The sequence below is a fragment of the Trichomycterus rosablanca genome, chromosome 1 (assembly GCF_030014385.1).
Source record: "Trichomycterus rosablanca isolate fTriRos1 chromosome 1, fTriRos1.hap1, whole genome shotgun sequence".
Classification (NCBI taxonomy): Eukaryota; Metazoa; Chordata; class Actinopteri; order Siluriformes; family Trichomycteridae; genus Trichomycterus; species Trichomycterus rosablanca.
Genome location: NC_085988.1, coordinates 26382733 through 26402148, shown reverse-complemented (window position 1 = coordinate 26402148; position 19416 = coordinate 26382733). Strand labels below are relative to the sequence as shown.

Below are 19416 nucleotides of genomic sequence, written 5' to 3'. Positions count from 1 at the left end.
CTAAATACTTTTATTTGTCATATATACATATACAGGTGTACAGTACAACAAAATTCTTTCTACTAGCTTGTTTGGAAACTTCCATTATAATGATACTGAGTGTTGAAGCCTAATGCAGCATCATACTGCAAATACAATAATTCTAGAGGTAACTCCCTCCTGGCCTGCAACTCCCTCCTGGCAAGTGTTCCTATGTCCACTATTAAACCCCTGCAACTCATCCAAAATGTAGCTGCTCATCTGGTTTTTAACCAACCCAAACACTGTCACATCACCCCTCTGCTGTGTTCTCTTCACTGACTAACTGTAGCTGCCCACATTCAGTTTAAAACACTGATGCTCGCCTACAAAGCCAAAAATGGACCAGCCCCAAGCTACCACACAACGTCTGAGCCACTAGTCCCGCTCTTCTCTGTACTTGCACCCAAGTGGTGGAACAAGCTTCCCTGGTTTGTTCAAACATCTGAGTCTCTTGCTGTCCTCAAAAGACGATTAAAAACCCACGTCTTTACTAAACACTTAAGCTGACATGCACTTACTAATTCTCTTATTTAGTTCTTGTATTCTTGAACTGCTGTCTACTTAAACTAGAGTAAAGGAATGTCTACTATGGAAGCACTTTTGTAAGTCGCTCTGGATAAGAGCATCTGCTAAATGCCGAATATGTAAATGTAAAAAGAGGGTGTAGGGTAGTAGCGTGCTAAATGCCGAATATGTAAATGTAAAAAGAGGGTGTAGGGTAGTAGCGTGTTACAGGCAACCTTCCATACACCCAAGCTACACCCAAGATTGGCTAGTGCTATGCCTGTTTCTCTATGTTGTTTCTGTAAAAGCTGAGCTGTACCTCTGGCTGCCTGACAGTTAAAAATTCCAGTGGTTCCTGTTTGGGCCAGGTCCTATTTTAGATAATGCAGTGGAAACACCCATGCTGACTGACAAAGTATCCTTTTTATAACCTCTTAATTTGAAACCATTTTACCTATCAGCATCAGCTCACCTTGAGGTTGTCCATCTCCTGTACAAGCTGTCTGAAGCTCTCTTTGCTGATGCGCTCAGAAGTGATGGTGCACTTTGGATCAGCCATGCACGCCGTCACTTTCTCAGAGAGCTTGACGATGACCTCCTGCTTGGCCTGGTTCTTTTCCATCAGCAGCTTCTCGTTCTGCTGCAGTTCTTCTATGTGTGAATCCCGCTCCTCCAGACTCCTTCTCAGAACCTCGTTCTGACGTTGTTGCTGCTCTAGACGCTCTCGCAGGCCAGCAATACTGCGCTCGCCATGACGCAGCAACTCCAGGCGATCCTGCTCGCCCTCGGCCGCTATGAACTGAGCGCACGCTCGCTTCTCCAGCTGAGCGGCTTCCAGAGCTTTGTGCAGCAGCCATACCAATTCCTAATGCACAAACACACAGATTCATTCATTGATTGATTATCTGTTTTACCAGCACTTTATACTAGTCAGGGTTGCGGTGGGTACAATTCACTGGGTGAAAGGTAGAAAACATACTGGATAAGTCTCCAGTTCATCACAGGGCCAAACACACAAATGTATGACAAAAATATCTGCCCCTGTACCCTACGTATAATAGCAGTTATATTATGCTGCCATTACTATAATACTACTACTACATTACTACAATTCTTTCTCCAAGAATTATGATCTAAATTATTACCAGAAAGTAAACATTTTTGTTTCGAGTGAGCATTTCAGATGTCTGTGCTTCTTTTTTAGCAAAGAAGTTTTACATGGAGTATAGGGGTGTGAGAACAGAGGCAATTGCAATGCAGTTTACTGTTTTTATTTATGGTTTAACTGTTGTTCATGCTGTTTTCAGGTTATCCTGCAACTTTTTCAAGTGAGTGCTGATTTCATTCTCACCAAGAGAGCATGTTTAAAATTTTCTGGGTTGTACCTGTTCAAAGATGCTTTGCAATTTTATAAACTTTCCACTTGAGGATTAAGCCTGATATACTAGAATGATGTTTACGATGGTTGCTATAGCTCAGACGATTTCACTACCTTAACTGCTTTCACATTATTTCGCATTATATATTACTATGTAAGGCATAAACCTATGCTAGGTTTATTGCCACATATGACCAAATGCATTTACAGTATATTGATTAAAGTTTAATGTTTCCTTAGACTTAAATATCACACTAGGTCTTTTTTATTAATGACACATTTAAGGAATTTTTAACAACAATGATAATACAATTAATATCTATGATCCCCACCTTCTGAGCTTTGACCTCCATGGCCAGCATGAGTTTCTCCTGCTGAAGGCGGGAAAGGCTTTGCATGTTGTTTGTCTCCTTGCGGTCCAAAGGAAAGGTGGCAGAGTTTCCTTTTTTATTTTTCCCGTTGGGCAGAGTCAGGGTGGAACCACAGGTGGGGCCATTTTCATAGGGCAACTCACATTCCACCTCTGAAGAAGAGGCTAAGGATGGAACAGGTGACACTGCACGAGCTGCAGAAGAGTGGAATATAATTAGTTCTATTCAAGACAACTCAATGCAATTATGATGTAGCTGAGTGAATAGATAAATACTAATTAAATGTGAAAAACAAAATAAGTTAGAAAACATACTGAGTGAAAATGCTTCCAGACAGGTGTACTGCATGATCTAAGTATGTACAAAATGCTGAGCAAGCTTAAACTAGGCTTGATTTTGATCATCTGATAAATATAATGGAACATTTCTATCCTAATAGGAGTCATTTTCTCCAGGATGACAAAGGGCAAAATGGCCAACTGATTATTATGATCTTTATAAAATGACTAAATACAAAAAAATAATCAGCTATGGTCTTCACAGTCACCAGTTCTCCACTCCACTATCATCTTTAAAACACAAACTGAGGGATTGCTGGTTAAATAAAACACCATTCTTGCAAAAGATACAATTCCAGAGGCTTGAAGATTCTACACCAGTGAAGTTGTTCTGGTGTAATGTGGTTTCATTAAACTATAGGTCAGTAGTACTTACCAGATGTGCTGTGTGACATATCGTTTGATGTGTCTGTTTTAGGAGTATTGGCACAGGTGGTAGGGACTTCTGTCCAAAACACACTCCGACTCCTATCTTGAGATGGCCGACCAATAAGGAAGCTGTGTACCGAGTTTCTGTAAACACAAAAACAGAAGGTTTAACTTTAGAATTTTCTATTTTTCCCCACTTTCCCCCCAATGTTCCTCCCCTAATCTAGTCGTGTCCAATTACCCTGATTGTGTCCTCTATACTGATTCGACCCTTCACCGCTGACTGAGGACGCCTCTCAACTGACATGTGCCCCCTCCGGCACGTACAGTCAGTACAGACTGCATTTTTCACCTGCACGAGTCGAGTTCATACTCTGACGGGCACTGTGTATGGAGGGCCACATCCCCATCAGCATTATTCCTCAGTCCTGTGCAGTCGCCATCAGTCAGCCAGCAGGGGCCGCAGTTGCACCAGTTATGAGGACCTATGATCCGACTTTTTTACTCTCCAACCCTGAACAACAGCCAATCGTTGTTCATGCTGCCGCCCAGCCCAGCCAGATGGCAGAGCTGAGATTTGATACAATGTATTCGAAACCCCAACTCTGGTGTGCTAGCGTACTTTACCGCTGCGCCACCTGAGCGGCCAGAAGGTTTAACTTTAAAAAGATAAATAAATAAAATATATAGCATGTCGATCATTTTTTAAGTTGATTTGGTGGCACGGTGGTCTAAAGTGCTGTAGGGAACACACCACATACCACTGTGTGGTGTTCAAACTCACAAGTTTAAATCTCAGCAGTGCCACCGACATGATTTACTTATTTTTTTTATTTTTAAACCATTGTTCTAAAAAATGTAAGTAGAAGCACTTACTGTATCTCAATGAGTGGGTGCTTAATAGACACATTGAGTGGACCTGTCTGCACAGGAACATTTGCAGCCTCCACCCCAACCAGACCTGTAGGGATCTTCACCATGGGCAGAAAGTTTGCTACAACAAAGCATTAAATACCCAGTCAGCTTACAGCCTGTGACAGTTGCATAATCTTAATTATGAGAACATGGAAAAAAAACAAAACAATAATAAAACCTCACAATACAATTACAGTAAAAGCGCTTGTTTAAAAAACAAGTATTCAACCAATTTTAGTTTTGTCATTCAATATACTTTCAGTGCATATATCCTCTTATATATATGCAATATTTGGACAAAGTATTGGGACACCCCTTCTAATTTTTGAATTCCTGTGTTTGAGCCACAGCAATTGCTAACAGGAGTACGAAATCAATTATAGGTTCCCAATTTGCAGCACTCTTGGACCCTTTCCTGTTCAAGCAGTACTGTGCCCCTGTGGACAAAACAAGGTCCAGAAAGTCACAAAGAAAAAATTAGGTTAAACAAAACTACTGACTATTTAACATCAGTTCAAGGCTGTAGCCATGATTTGAACAATGGAGAGGGGATGGTGGCTTCACCCTATCCATCAATGATATAGGACTTATGACAACTTTGACATTTGGATGGAAGACCATTCTTGGCACTGCAATGAGACTAACATGGTAGTGTGTATTGTATAGTATTAGGTGCAGCAGTGTTAGGGAGGATGCTGTAGGAAAATTGTTTCACTCAAAAAACATTAAACCATCAACATTCTGTGATTACAAAGTGTTCGCTGATTAAAAAATAAGCTCTCAGATGCTTATTAAGCTCTCAGACGCTAGTCACAATGAGTGCTAACAGAGTAGGTGTTCCTAATAAAACGGCTAAGTTAAAATCCAGATATACTTACATAAGAACAACACACACTACCATGTCATTACCATGTTGTGCCTCTTTGTGATTATAAGATATGCTACAGTACATGGTACACATGCAAATTTAAAACTATCTAACCTAATGTGTTACTGTCCATTTACAATAGTGTGCGTGAAAGTAGGTGGAGTTTGGTGAATGTGAGGCTGTAATGACATTCTTCACAAGAGACTGAGAGCAAAAATGCAATGGTACCTCTATGAATAAAAGCATCCCATGAGATTATTGAGGTCTGTTTTAATTGTGATTTTTTTACAACACTGCTTTGTTGACCTTTGGTACCCCATGTAGTGTATATCTGTAAAACTGTTTTGTAATCGTTCTTATTTAAAATGCTAGACTCAAAGACTTGTTTCACTTCCGCTTCTGATCACACACTGATGATAGTTTGTACCTCGTATTTCATCAGAATCAGATCTTATTGGCCAATATGCTCACTTATATGCTCACACATACAAGGAATTTGACTTAAAATACAATAAAGACAGTCTTATTACACACAACTCATACCTGTAAACATTAGCATGTGCAATTCACATTGTGAGTTAAAAGGTGAAGTGTTTGTTTTGTGTAATATAGAAAACGATTAATGTTACGGAGATGAAAATATGCAGACCGGGTTATATTACTGATGTGAGAGTGAAAGGATAAAGAGCTATCTAGGATGACACCCAGACTCTTAACCTGAGGTGAGGGGGAGACTAAGGTGCTGTCAATTGGGATGGAGAAACTGTCAACTTTAGATAGTGTGGATTTTGAACCGCAAAGCAATATTTCAGTTTTATCACTATTGAGATTTAGGAAGTTAGAGGTGAACCATGTTTTTATTTCGGATAAACAGTTTAAAAGGGATATGGGTGGGAACAAAGTACTTGGTTTACTAGATAGGTAGAGCTGGGTATCATCCGCATAGCAGTGGAAATCGATGTTAAATGTGCGAAATATATTACCAAGGGGCAGAAGGTAAATGATGAAAAGGAGGGGCCCCAGCACAGAACCCTGGGGTACACCAGATAAAACAGGAGAAAACTGAGATCTGAAGGATTTGAGTTGAATGAACTGAGTGCGGCCTGAGAGATATGAATGAAACCAGTCAAGTGCGATATGGTTAATGTCTATGCCTAGATAGTCTATTTAGAAGAATAGTATGAGAAATAGTGTCAAAGGCTGCGCTCAGATCGAGAAGAATGAGAATGGAAAATAAACCGGAATCAGCTGCCATAAGAAGGTCATTTGTGATCTTAATAAGAGCAGTTTCTGTACTATGGAGGGGGCGAAAGCCAGACTGGAATTGTTCGTAGAGGCAATTTTGGTATAAAAAGGTATGGAGTTGAGTGGCAATAACTTTTTCAAGTATTTTGGAAATAAACGGGAGGTTAGAAATGGGGCGGAGGTTATTAAAATTATTGGTATCTGAGCCAGGTTTTTTCAAGATAGGAGTAATAGCTGCTGTTTTAAAGAGTGTAGGAACAATTCCACTAGTAAGTGAGGAATGAATAATGGCAGTTATGAGGGGGAGCAGAGAGGAAAGACAGGATTTGACTAAAACTGTAGGGAAAACTATAAAACTATAACTCATATTATATACATAATATGAGTAGCAGGTGAGTGTAAATGAGCTTCGACAAGAGACCCACATTTTTTCTCAGTTTGTATTAAAGGAAATTACTGTTATTATTTCAAACCACTTCAGTGACACTTTTTTTGGGTCAACCTGACAAGCTGCCATATAGTGGAAAGAAAGTAAATGACAGACACTGAAACCAACAACCTCAGTGTTATCAGTTAAATCACAAGAATGCAGAGTTTCACATGACTTAAACTTAAAAGTACGGAATGAAACTGTAATTTAGGCAGAGAAGCAGACACATCACATATCTGCAATAACTCACAGGTGAGTTAGTGAACAGCAATAAAGCTCAGAATTAATATGCAGTGAAAGCGATAGAAATGACTGACTGTCCAATAGGCACATTTGGCTATTTTTGATAGCAGAAAGCACTTTGTATTATCAGACCCCTAATTTTTAGTATCCCCTAAAATTAAAACTCAACCAAAACATCAGAAAATTAATCAACTACATTCCATAGACCTGGGAGTAGAGAGTTCTTTCCCTATAACATACAGATGCAAAATGAAGTCTAGCACAGTTTGAGCCACATATGGCTCATATGTGACGGGACAGGTTTGTTACACAACATTCATCAGTTCAAGTCTTTAATGTCAAACACAGTCATGGACAATTTTGTATCCCCAATTCACCTCACAACCGGAGCTCCCGAAGAAAACCCACACAGACATGGGGAGAACATGCAAACTCCACACAGAAAGGATCCGGGCCGCTCCACCTGGGAATCAAACCCAGGACCTTCTTGCTGTTAGGCGACAGTACTACCCACTGAGCCAGCTTGCCGCCCAGTATTTGGATTAGTGTTACTGTATGGGCATTAATGTAAACTAATGAACATTAGAGAAAAAAATATAAACAAATGTAAACATAGTGGTGGCACAGTAGCTCAACAAATAATGCTGGTAGCACATAGCATCAGGGTCCTAAAAAACTTGGTTCAAACCTTGCCTCTGGTCTATATGTGTAAGGAGTTTCTCATGTTTTTAAGTACTTGGGTATGGAACATTAAAAGGCTACTCTAAATTGCCTCTATGTATTGAAATAGTAAGTAAATGGGTGACTGCATCCTTGTAGATGTGTAGATGCCGTCTAGTGTTTTAGGTGCTGCAGGACCCATTGAAGCCCCGACCGAGATGAAATAAAAAAAAATAATATTACAAATATATTTTCATACATTTAAAAATCTGATGCTGCAGCAGGCAGTGTTGCTGTACCCTGTCCCCTTTTGGTTTCTTCTGGATTCTCGTTCTACCTCTCAGGTTTCATCCTACCTTCCAAAAACTAGTGAGTAAATAGAGAACAATTAATGCTCTGTCCAAAATCTATTTCTGCCTTTGGTGTCTGACCCAGAGTTAGCCCTTCTTGGGATATAAGAAACATAAATCTTTGTTCATATAAAAAGGTGACCTTAAATGAGATTAAAGGAAATCAAAGTGAAAACCAGCATAACATACCCTAGTAAGGTGATGAGCCACACTACAGAAGCCGCACTCATTAGGTTATCTTATTTATTTATTTAGGCTTTTCCAGCTTAATTAAATTCGCCATCTGCCTTTACCTGCATGATCTGGTCAAATAACAGTATGAGCCCAAAATGACCTAGAGTGAGACGCTGCAGATGCAATAGCACTTGTGCAATATAGTACTACAGGGTTGTTAGAACTGGCGTAGTTTGTCTGCCCCTCATATTTGTTTCTTCACTTCCTGTACATGTCTCAGCCTGTGGCTGTACTTTCTGCAGATTTGCACTCAAACACAAGAAGCAGGACAGTACAACACATATCAGCTTCAGTAGAACAAGCGATCAGGCATGAATAAACTGGATGTGGTCATTTGATGGTACAACCCACATCCACTTACTGGAAAATATATCCATAAGGGACGTGAATCATTAGGTATCATTTATCTGGGAGTGTCTCGGGAGCACAGACAGGAAACTGATGCAATTTGCAAGTCATGCAGAAAAACTTCAAAGCAATGCAGTAGAACCCTGACTCCCTCTCTACATGCCACCCACAGTTGACTTTCAGGGATTGTCTAAATAACTAAATGGTAAAATGATAAAAAGAAAAATAATTGAAATACTTTTTGGTTGTAGGTTTTCTCAAACATATAAGCTGGACAAAAAAAAACATCCAAACTTTAATATTTAGCCTTTTCACCTCAATTAGCTTTGTCCAGCCATTAACAAGCTTCTGTCTTGGCCACAACCCTGGTTTTCAGCTATGAACTTGATTTTTTGAGTCTGGCCTGTTAAAACACCTAGATGTATTCAAGGCTCAATCATTTGAGAGTACCCTTTATTTTTCATTATTCTGTTTCCCTTTTACAGGCACCCTTCACATCACATTTATTCCTTCAAACATACTTGTGGTCATAGTAATCAAATAACTCAGGGCTAAATGTACTAATGTGCAATTCGATCACGTTCTGTGCAAAACAACTGCATGAGTCTAAAAATGCAGTTCACTCACAATGTTATACAGTCTTATTATTCTCCAGGCCACCCATTGAGGATGGGTTCCCGCTGAGTCTGGTCCCTCTTAAGGTTTCTTCCTGTAATTTTAAGGGAGTTTTTCCTTGCTATTGTCACCCCTGGCTTGCTCAACAGGGCTTTTTGGTCAGTTGGTCCTGGATGCTGTAAAGTTACTTTAAGACAATGTCTATTGTAAAAAGAGCTATACAAATAAATTTGACCTGACTTGACACTTAATTTTGTGCCTATGACAAAACCAGGTGTATGTCAGTCATTTTGCTGAGAGTGGTTGCCAGGTCTCAGTGCTTACCTCTGAATTAGGGTACTTTCAAGCATGGTAGAATTTTGCTTTCAGATTATGATTGAGCCATTTATTTATTTATTAGAATTTTAACATCATGTTTTACACACTTTGGGTACATTCATGACAGAAACGGTAGTTACTTGTTACACATGATTCATCAGTTCACAAGTTTAATGTCAAACACAGTCATGGACAATTTTGTATCTCCAATTCACCTGACTGCATGTCTTTGGACTGTGGGAGGAAACCAAAGCTCCCAGAGGAAACCCACCCAGACACAGGGAGAACATGCAAACTCCACACAGAAAGGACCTGGACCGCCCCACCTGGAAACCGAACACAGGACCTTCTTGCTGTGAGGTGACAGCGCTACCCACTGAGCCACCATGCTGCCTGATTGAGACATTTAACATTCAAATAATTCTTTTAAAATTTCATTTTATTTTATGTTGTACCACTGCTTTATCCTGGCCAGGGTCGTGAAGTGTCCGACTACCCTGAAATTACTGGCCATAATGCTGTAACACCCTGGACAGGACGACAATTCAAATACCCCCTTCCTATTAATTCATCATGTCTGTATATACAGGGGTTGGACAATGAAACTGAAACACCTGGTTTTAGACCACAATAATTTATTAGTATGGTGTAGGGCCTCCTTTTGCGGCCAATACAGCGTCAATTCGTCTTGGAAATGACATATACAAGTCCTGCACAGTGGTCAGAGGGATTTTAAGCCATTCTTCTTGCAGGATAGTGGCCAGGTCACTACGTGATGCTGGTGGAGGAAAACGTTTCCTGACTCGCTTCTCCAAAACACCCCAAAGTGGCTCAATAATATTTAGATCTGGTGACTGTGCAGGCCATGGGAGATGTTCAACTTCACTTTCATGTTCATCAAACCAATCTTTCACCAGTCTTGCTGTGTGTATTGGTGCATTGTCATCCTGATACACGGCACCGCCTTCAGGATACAATGTTTGAACCACTGGATGCACATGGTCCTCCAGAATGGTTCGGTAGTCCTTGGCAGTGACGCGCCCATCTAGCACAAGTATTGGGCCAAGGGAATGCCATGATATGGCAGCCCAAACCATCACTGATCCACCCCCATGCTTCACTCTGGGCATGCAACAGTCTGGGTGGTACGCTTCTTTGGGGCTTCTCCACACCGTAACTCTCCCGGATGTGGGGAAAACAGTAAAGGTGGACTCATCAGAGAACAATACATGTTTCACATTGTCCACAGCCCAAGATTTGCGCTCCTTGCACCATTGAAACCGACGTTTGGCATTGGCACGAGTGACCAAAGGTTTGGCTATAGCAGCCCGGCCGTGTATATTGACCCTGTGGAGCTCCCGACGGACAGTTCTGGTGGAAACAGGAGAGTTGAGGTGCACATTTAATTCTGCCGTGATTTGGGCAGCCGTGGTTTTATGTTTTTTGGATACAATCCGGGTTAGCACCCGAACATCCCTTTCAGACAGCTTCCTCTTGCGTCCACAGTTAATCCTGTTGGATGTGGTTTGTCCTTCTTGGTGGTATGCTGACATTACCCTGGATACCGTGGCTCTTGATACATCACAAAGACTTGCTGTCTTGGTCACAGATGCGCCAGCAAGACGTGCACCAACAATTTGTCCTCTTTTGAACTCTGGTATGTCACCCATAATGTTGTGTGCATTGCAATATTTTGAGCAAAACTGTGCTCTTACCCTGCTAATTGAACCTTCACACTCTGCTCTTACTGGTGCAATGTGCAATTAATGAAGATTGGCCACCAGACTGGTCCAATTTAGCCATGAAACCTCCCACACTAAAATGACAGGTGTTTCAGTTTCATTGTCCAACCCCTTAGATGTCCAACCATCATGTCTGTATATAGATGTCAAACCCTAGATCACAGCAGTAGGGGGCTAGCAAAAAGAACTGCTGTTTCACCTGAGCGTCTACAGTCAGTTAATAATATATTAAAACATAAAGCAGACATGCAATGTGTCTTCTTTTATACAATATCTCTGTAAGTTACTAAATTAATAAAGTGTATTTCATGTCTACTTATTCTTAAAGATCTAGAACCATTCAGAGAAACGATGTGGTTTTGACATTGCCTATCTATTAGTCTGCTTTTTGCACAGCTGTGACTAATATCTGGCAACCCTAAACCAGAAGCTGATGTTGCCAAGTGTTCAAAAACAGGAGTTGACCCCAATATTTCATAATTGTTGGACTGAATTAAAGGGGTCTGTACATACTGCAAGAAGCAAATGATGAACCCTGTCCGAAAACAGGTTCTAAATCAGACAACTCCTTTAAAGTTTACAACATTTTGGCACAAACAAGACTAATCTCTCCCACATCTCTTGGGCAATTATGGAAAAAAAAACAATTTGAAAGAGGAATGTGGATCCAGGATCAGTTTCCCTGGACACAACATGCTGGCCCAAAAACACAAAACTAAACAAAGAAGCAGTTTAGAGCTGAGTTTCACAGATATTACGCAACAAGATAAAATAAGGCTTTTTCAAAAGACTACTGAGAAAGCTTCAAAGCATGAACTTTAGAAAATACTGTAGAAAATACTGTTAAAAGAACCATACAAAAAGTTAGCAACTTTATTAAATTTAATACAAACACTGAAGAAATTACCCTTATGTATGGCTGATCACTTATGACCAAATGTTTGAGTAAGTAGATGAAAAATTATGTCATGTCTTTTATACAAAGCACAATAGAATCAAAGTTAACTGTGAGAGACCCTTGGGGGCCACAGTAATCCTGCTTTGCTTTTTACCACCCACATTGGCTAAAGCTACTTTAAAATGTTTGAAGATGTACTTTTTTACATCTCAGTGTCTTAGTGTTCAGATATTGAAGACCATATTCTGAGAAACTCAATTTAAAGCAATTTAGAAAGATCGAGACAACTGAAAGAAGCGGAGGTATAGTACAAGCTGAAAGAGGCCATGCAAAGTATTATATATTTTTGGTGGATTCGTGTATTAAATATATTGAAGTCTGCCTTTCAATGACAATTTATAGGCTTCTGATCTAGATTATCTTGTCTTAAACGTGACTTTTATATGAAAATAATGTGGTAACAATGAAGATTAGTACCAATGTTAATACTGCTCATCAAGAAAATGGTTATAAGGCACCCTAGTCTAGAAAAACGCCTGCAGTCCAAATCCCAGTTTAACTAAACCGTACTATGTCTTTTAAACAGTGCCCGTTAAACAACTCTGAAATGTCCCTATCTGCCTGTCATGATACACAGCAGCCAAAAATCGTGCAGATTCAGATTTCATGTCTATGTTTGTGACATTTGAGTGAGAAGGTAAAAACAGCCTGCTGCTCAAATTGAGGACAGATTTCCTCAGCAAGTCAACAAATTATGTCATAATGACTACAATTATGGTGCATAATACCACAGTGTGATGAGATGTTAACCCAGGTAGGTACTAAATGCATCAGAAAATGCACCTGCAAGCTTTTCCTAGGTGCAGTGTGGGTGTACAGCTGTGATATGCAGAATATGCAGAATGATATTTCCTTCCACAAATATAAGCTTTGCCATGATAAGATTCCAGTCTGTTTTAATGCTTCTTGAATTTCATTGTGATTTGTTTTGTGGACAGTTTCTACCATACTGACAAACCTTACAAAGAGATGGGCTATTTATTGTGTATACTTGGCTATTTATTATTTATAATCATTATTTATGATTTATTATAAAAAGAAATTAAAAACAGCTGATCCAAATTTCTGATACAGTTTTTAAGTATTTTAAAAAATAAATAAACTTGTATAGTAATGAGTGGAATGAAATTGACGTCAATATTTCTACCTACCTACATATACAGTATATACTGTATATATATATATATGGTTATATATATATAGGGTGTTCCAAGTACCAAAAAAATAAAATGGTTAAATTTTATAATTTTTTTTATTTAATATTGTGCATAAATGTGTCACCTATGTAAATATGTATTTTTTTTCTCAGCATTTTGCTTATTTGATAATTTTAGTGTTGTTGACACACAACAAGGGCACAAAAATGTCATTCAGTGCAACGACTAATTTATGACAAAATACACACACAAGGAACAATCTTAGCCATTTCAAATTTATAAGTTTAGTATATCTCTTACAAAAGATTTAAAACCTCAGAAGAAACTGTACTTACTCTGTTTTGAATTTTCTGTGCATTGTTTGTACTCAAATGCGTCTTGGGATTTTGTTTATTTGTATACAAGATGTTTTTGCTACACATTCTATTCTATTTGAAACCTAATCAAACTCTGTTTTCTATGAAGCAGGCCTGGATTCTCTTGCATTCACATGAAAAAAAATAAATAAAAATTACTTATTACAGTTATTTTAAGCAAATGTTTTTGTTGCACTGTATGATTCCAAATTATCCTGTTACATCAGAATATTCAGGACGTAATTAGTTTTTAAGTTCTTTATTGATTAATGTAGCAGTAGTAGAATGAAAATATGCCACACCAGTGGCAAGTATGTGTTATAATATTACTACATCATGAAAAAAGTAAAGCTAATGAAGCCATCATAACAACTTGTAAGGCACCAGAACAGTGTGGAAGTGTGGAATTTGTGTCATAACACGTGAAAAAGATGCTGCAGTAAATCTAAATTCATTCAGCCGTGAAAACCATTTGAAGTCGCGTTTTATTTCATGAACTGATCAAATGTTTTCCAGTCTTTTGTTGTTAACCTTGAGGTTCTTGCTGTACATGGCTTTGGTTCTGCGATTATGATTTTGACATCAGACTTAAGGTAGTAAATTTCATCAGGTGGATTTGGCCACACAAAGGAATTTCTGTTTCAATTTTGTAGCATGCAGCTAACTTGCACCTCATCTCCTACAGACAGCAGTACCTGCCCAACGAATGGCAGGTCATCGTACTTGACAATAACAAAATCTCAGGGACCACTTCATCAAAAACATAATTATTCATATTCATTGTAATTACTGCTCTTATTAAGAAAGACTAGAATGGAAAAAAGTGGTTTTAATATTTAAAAATAATTTTAAAACATTAAAAAGTCAGTATAACAATGTCATTGTCAATTTAGTGCAATAGCGAAATTCTGTTGCACTGAATGACTGTTGTTGTACTGAATGACAGAAATTTTACTTTAGCACATTTTACAGTTATCCCAGTGGTTAGCAAAAGCTAACATTGACCTTAGCTCAAAGACATTTCTACACATATTCACATTTAAATGTTAATAACCTTGTTTGTTTACAAGATTAACCGTAATATTACGTTTTCTGTGTTGTACTGAATGACATTCAGTTTTGTTCTTTAATGTACTGTGTCAGTAAAAAGACATTTTTATCAAATAATGTTAAAATGCATTGACCTCGTGTGTGTGCTGAAGGGTCCCCAGGAGTCTTCTTTTGTTGTTCTTTTGTTGTTTTCTGTGTTGTACTGAATGACACTCAGTTTTGTTCTTTAATGTACTATGTCAGTAAAAAGACATTTTTATCAAATAATGTTAAAATGCATTGACCTCGTGTGTGTGCTGAAGGGTCCCCAGGAGTCTTCTTTTGTTGTTATAATTGGTCACATGACTGCAGTAGCTTGATTGCATATTAAAATAAGGCTTTTTATTAACGTTGTACTGAATGACAACTGAAGATTGGGAAAATGGGGACTGAAAGTATCCTGAATATTATTAATATTAAAAAACACATCTGATTGAATATTATTTAATGTCACACATGACATTTGTACAATTATGCCAAAGCAGTAAATTTTAAGTTTTACTTAAGATTAATTAGTTTTTTCTTAATGTTTTATTACTTAAAGAGGTAGGGGGACCGTTGCACTGAATGACATTTTGGGGGTTTCAAGAAAATCATTTTCAAAAATCATACATTTTCTGTAAAAATTACTTTAGGTTTCAGTAAAGATGTACAAATGGAGTAGATTGAAGGTATATCCACTTATATTAATATAATTGTATATTATTTATCAAGTGGGGACACTAAAAAGTTACGTCTCATCTTTGACCCATATACTGTATATATACTGTATATACAGTGTATCACAAAAGTGAGTACACCCCTCACATTTCTGCAGATATTTAAGTATATCTTTTCATGGGACAACACTGACAAAATGACACTTTGACACAATGAAAAGTAGTCTGTGTGCAGCTTATATAACAGTGTAAATTTATTCTTCCCTCAAAATAACTCAATATACAGCCATTAATGTCTAAACCACCGGCAACAAAAGTGAGTACACCCCTTAGTGAAAGTTCCTGAAGTGACAATATTTTGTGTGGCCACCATTATTTCCCAGAACTGCCTTAACTCTCCTGGGCATGGAGTTTACCAGAGCTTCACAGGTTGCCACTGGAATGCTTTTCCACTCCTCCATGACGACATCACGGAGCTGGCGGATATTCGAGACTTTGCGCTCCTCCACCTTCCGCTTGAGGATGCCCCAAAGATGTTCTATTGGGTTTAGGTCTGGAGACATGCTTGGCCAGTCCATCACCTTTACCCTCAGCCTCTTCAATAAAGCAGTGGTCGTCTTAGAGGTGTGTTTGGGGTAATTATCATGCTGGAACACTGCCCTGCGACCCAGTTTCCGGAGGGAGGGGATCATGCTCTGCTTCAGTATTTCACAGTACATATTGGAGTTCATGTGTCCCTCAATGAAATGTAACTCCCCAACACCTGCTGCACTCATGCAGCACCAGACCATGGCATTCCCACCACCATGCTTGACTGTAGGCATGACACACTTATCTTTGTACTCCTCACCTGATTGCCGCCACACATGCTTGAGACCATCTGAACCAAACAAATTAATCTTGGTCTCATCAGACCATAGGACATGGTTCCAGTAATCCATGTCCTTTGTTGACATGTCTCCAGCAAACTGTTTGCGGGCTTTCTTGTGTAGAGACTTCAGAAGAGGCTTCCTTCTGGGGTGACAGCCATGCAGACCAATTTGATGTAGTGTGCGGCGTATGGTCTGAGCACTGACAGGCTGACCCCCCACCGTTTCAATCTCTGCAGCAATGCTGACAGCACTCCTGCGCCTATCTTTCAAAGACAGCAGTTGGATGTGACGCTGAGCACGTGCACTCAGCTTCTTTGGACGACCAACGCGAGGTCTGTTCTGAGTGGACCCTGCTCTTTTAAAACGCTGGATGATCTTGGCCACTGTGCTGCAGCTCAGTTTCAGGGTGTTGGCAATCTTCTTGCAGCCTTGGCCATCTTCATGTAGCGCAACAATTCGTCTTTTAAGATCCTCAGAGAGTTCTTTGCCATGAGGTGCCATGTTGGAGCTTTCAGTGACCAGTATGAGAGAGTGTGAGAGCTGTACTACTAAATTGAACACACCTGCTCCCTATGCACACCTGAGACCTAGTAACACTAACAAATCACATGACATTTTAGAGGGAAAATGACAAGCAGTGCTCAATTTGGACATTTAGGGGTGTAGTCTCTTAGGGGTGTACTCACTTTTGTTGCCGGTGGTTTAGACATTAATGGCTGTATATTGAGTTATTTTGAGGGAAGAATAAATTTACACTGTTATATAAGCTGCACACAGACTACTTTTCATTGTGTCAAAGTGTCATTTTGTCAGTGTTGTCCCATGAAAAGATATACTTAAATATCTGCAGAAATGTGAGGGGTGTACTCACTTTTGTGATACACTGTATATTTGTAATAGGGTTCTTCAAAAAGTTCTTCTTCTAATAAACCACTGCTTTAACATTATCATCACATGAATATCTTCTTCCCCTTAAAGCTTCTTTGAGCAGTCCAAAAAGGTGGGAATCACATTGGGCAACCTCTACTACTTCTCCCACCCTCACCGTTTCCAGCCAAAATATAAAAGTGTGGAAACTTTTTGAAGATCCCTTTTATATACATACATAAAGGCACTATAAAAGGTTAAATATAATCCAAGTTTAATCTCCCTCAGGAATAAACTGACATTTACTGGAACAATTACAGACCAAAAACCTTTTAGGGGATAAAATTCCCCAAAGTATCCACACCCATGCTCCACCCCATACTGTTTACAAAGACAGATCATCCAGATTAGATAGTCAGCTGTTTCGACATCATACCAAACAAACATGACTGCAACTTCATGGTGAAAAGCAACCGTCACAAGACAGTTCAAATATACAATGCTATAAAAAGTAATTGACCCCTTTCTCACTGCCTCTGTTATTGCATATTTGCCACAACACAACAAATCACTATACAACAAGAACACCTATAACACTCTTGGAAAAAAAGTAATTGCTAACTTAATAATTTGTTGTACCACATCTAGCTGCAATGACTGCAACTAAATGCTTTTATTTCATATTAGTCTTTTACATCACTGATCACTTTTACATTCCTCCACTCCTATTTAGGACATTCCTTAGGACATTTTATAATAGCATGTGAATCATCCTATTGTCCAAAAACATTCTCTGAAAATTTTAAAAGTTATCAGTGTGCTTTTAAAAATATCAGACAAGGTCTAATGCTACTCTTGGTTAGCAGTGGTTTGCCTATCTCCTTTGAATTGTATTGTCAGAAACACTGTTTTTTAGATGCAGACTGGTTGCTGTAAACTACTGCGACTTCCTAGATTAGTTTTCACTGAGCCTTTGTAGAGATTTTTAGCAGCTCAGCAAAACCAAGGCAGATTTACCACCATAGTCCTAGAGGCTTAGAACTGGCTTTGCAACTGTTAACAAAACATTTCTCAAGAACAATTTTTAGATCTTGGATACATGTTTCTGCCATAATGTTAAGGTGTATGCTCCATGTATGTATGTTTTGCATGTCTGTTTTGTTATTTTATGCATGTTCCTATTGTTACATTAGGTTTTGTTTAACAAATATACAATAAAAAGGCAATTATAAACCAGAACAGTTCCACACCACTGTAAATAAAGATGGTGTTTTTAATTTAGTCTAAGCATTTGCAGTCTACTTATTTGGCATAACCTCTTGGTTATAAAGATATGAAAAATATATGAAAGGGGCACTTCCCAAGTTCTCTACAAATCTTCATGATTACAACACTCCCACACATTCATTTCCTCTCTCTGATTTAAATGGTTTTATGTTCATCTATAATCAGACCTAGGGTAATTCCATACATGGAATTATAGAATTGCCCTACCACAAAAAATAATTCTAAGCACAAAAACCTTAAAACATTTTATTTCTTTAAGTTACTCAATTGAATAACTTGCTTAATCTTGGTGAAACATGGCATAATACAGTTAATTGAAATACATCTTACAATGCTCTTAAGGCATGCATTGAAATTCTGAGCAGGTCCAATTCTACTCAGTTTTGGATTTAATTGTGGTTAAAATTGTGATTGATACTAATGTGTTACTGTAAAAGGACAAACAGAAACAATGGTTCTTTGAGAAATGTCAATCATCAATCAATAAATATAATAAAATTTTTGAATCTGGGAGAGTGTGGTTTCTATCAAAATAAAAAGGTACAAGGATGGGTATTCTATTGCAACAGCTGTTACTGAAGCACTGCATAAAGCTAGTAATTCTATATCATCAGTCCTCATTCTTTCAGACTATTCCACAGCATTTGATGCAGTGAATTGACAGATTTTTATCTACAGTCTTGCTGACATTGAGGGGTCATGGTCATTCCTTTTTTTATTTTCACGATACAGAACCTATAAGTTGGTATGGAGAGATTTTGTTTATCACTTCAGAGCCTCATTATAGGAGTACCCCAGAGATCAGTTCTGACTCTTCTGTGGACAGTGATTAGAAAATATTCAAATACTTCTGTTAACATACTGGAATATTGAATAAACGGTTGAGGGTTTAAGCCCCAAGTTTCATGTGATATGTTGTGTAATCTGGTTCTGATGGCCCCTTAGTACTGGGACTGTGGGACCCTGTAGGAACCCACCTTAGGATTTGTAGTGGTGGTGGGATTGGTGCTGATGTCCACAGAGAGCCCTCATCTCTTAGTTCTCCCTTTTAGTCATGATTTAATGCTGAAACTATGATATCATGATATACTTTTAACACAACTTCACATTAACCTTAATGCACCAGTTGCCAAGACACTTGTGTTGGTCTAAACCACACTTCAGGGCTTGGAGATAAAGTAAGACAGGCCCTAAGATTACTGGTAAAAAAAAAAAAAAAAAA

General features: G+C 38.6%; 1 protein-coding gene across 1 annotated transcript in view; it reads right to left on the bottom strand.

Annotated features, from left to right (window-relative positions):
• tbc1d2 (TBC1 domain family, member 2) overlaps positions 1-19416 on the bottom strand; it is a 38235-nt gene that overhangs the window by 9113 nt on the left and 9706 nt on the right. Inside the window, exons 3-9 of the mRNA XM_062997101.1 lie at positions 11439-11461; positions 11266-11270; positions 7625-7635; positions 3858-3975; positions 2989-3125; positions 2236-2468; positions 998-1390 (exon numbers count right to left, since the gene is read on the bottom strand). Coding sequence (XP_062853171.1) covers positions 998-1390; positions 2236-2468; positions 2989-3125; positions 3858-3975; positions 7625-7635; positions 11266-11270; positions 11439-11461 — 920 coding nt within the window. The remainder of the gene's footprint in view (positions 1-997; positions 1391-2235; positions 2469-2988; positions 3126-3857; positions 3976-7624; positions 7636-11265; positions 11271-11438; positions 11462-19416) is intronic.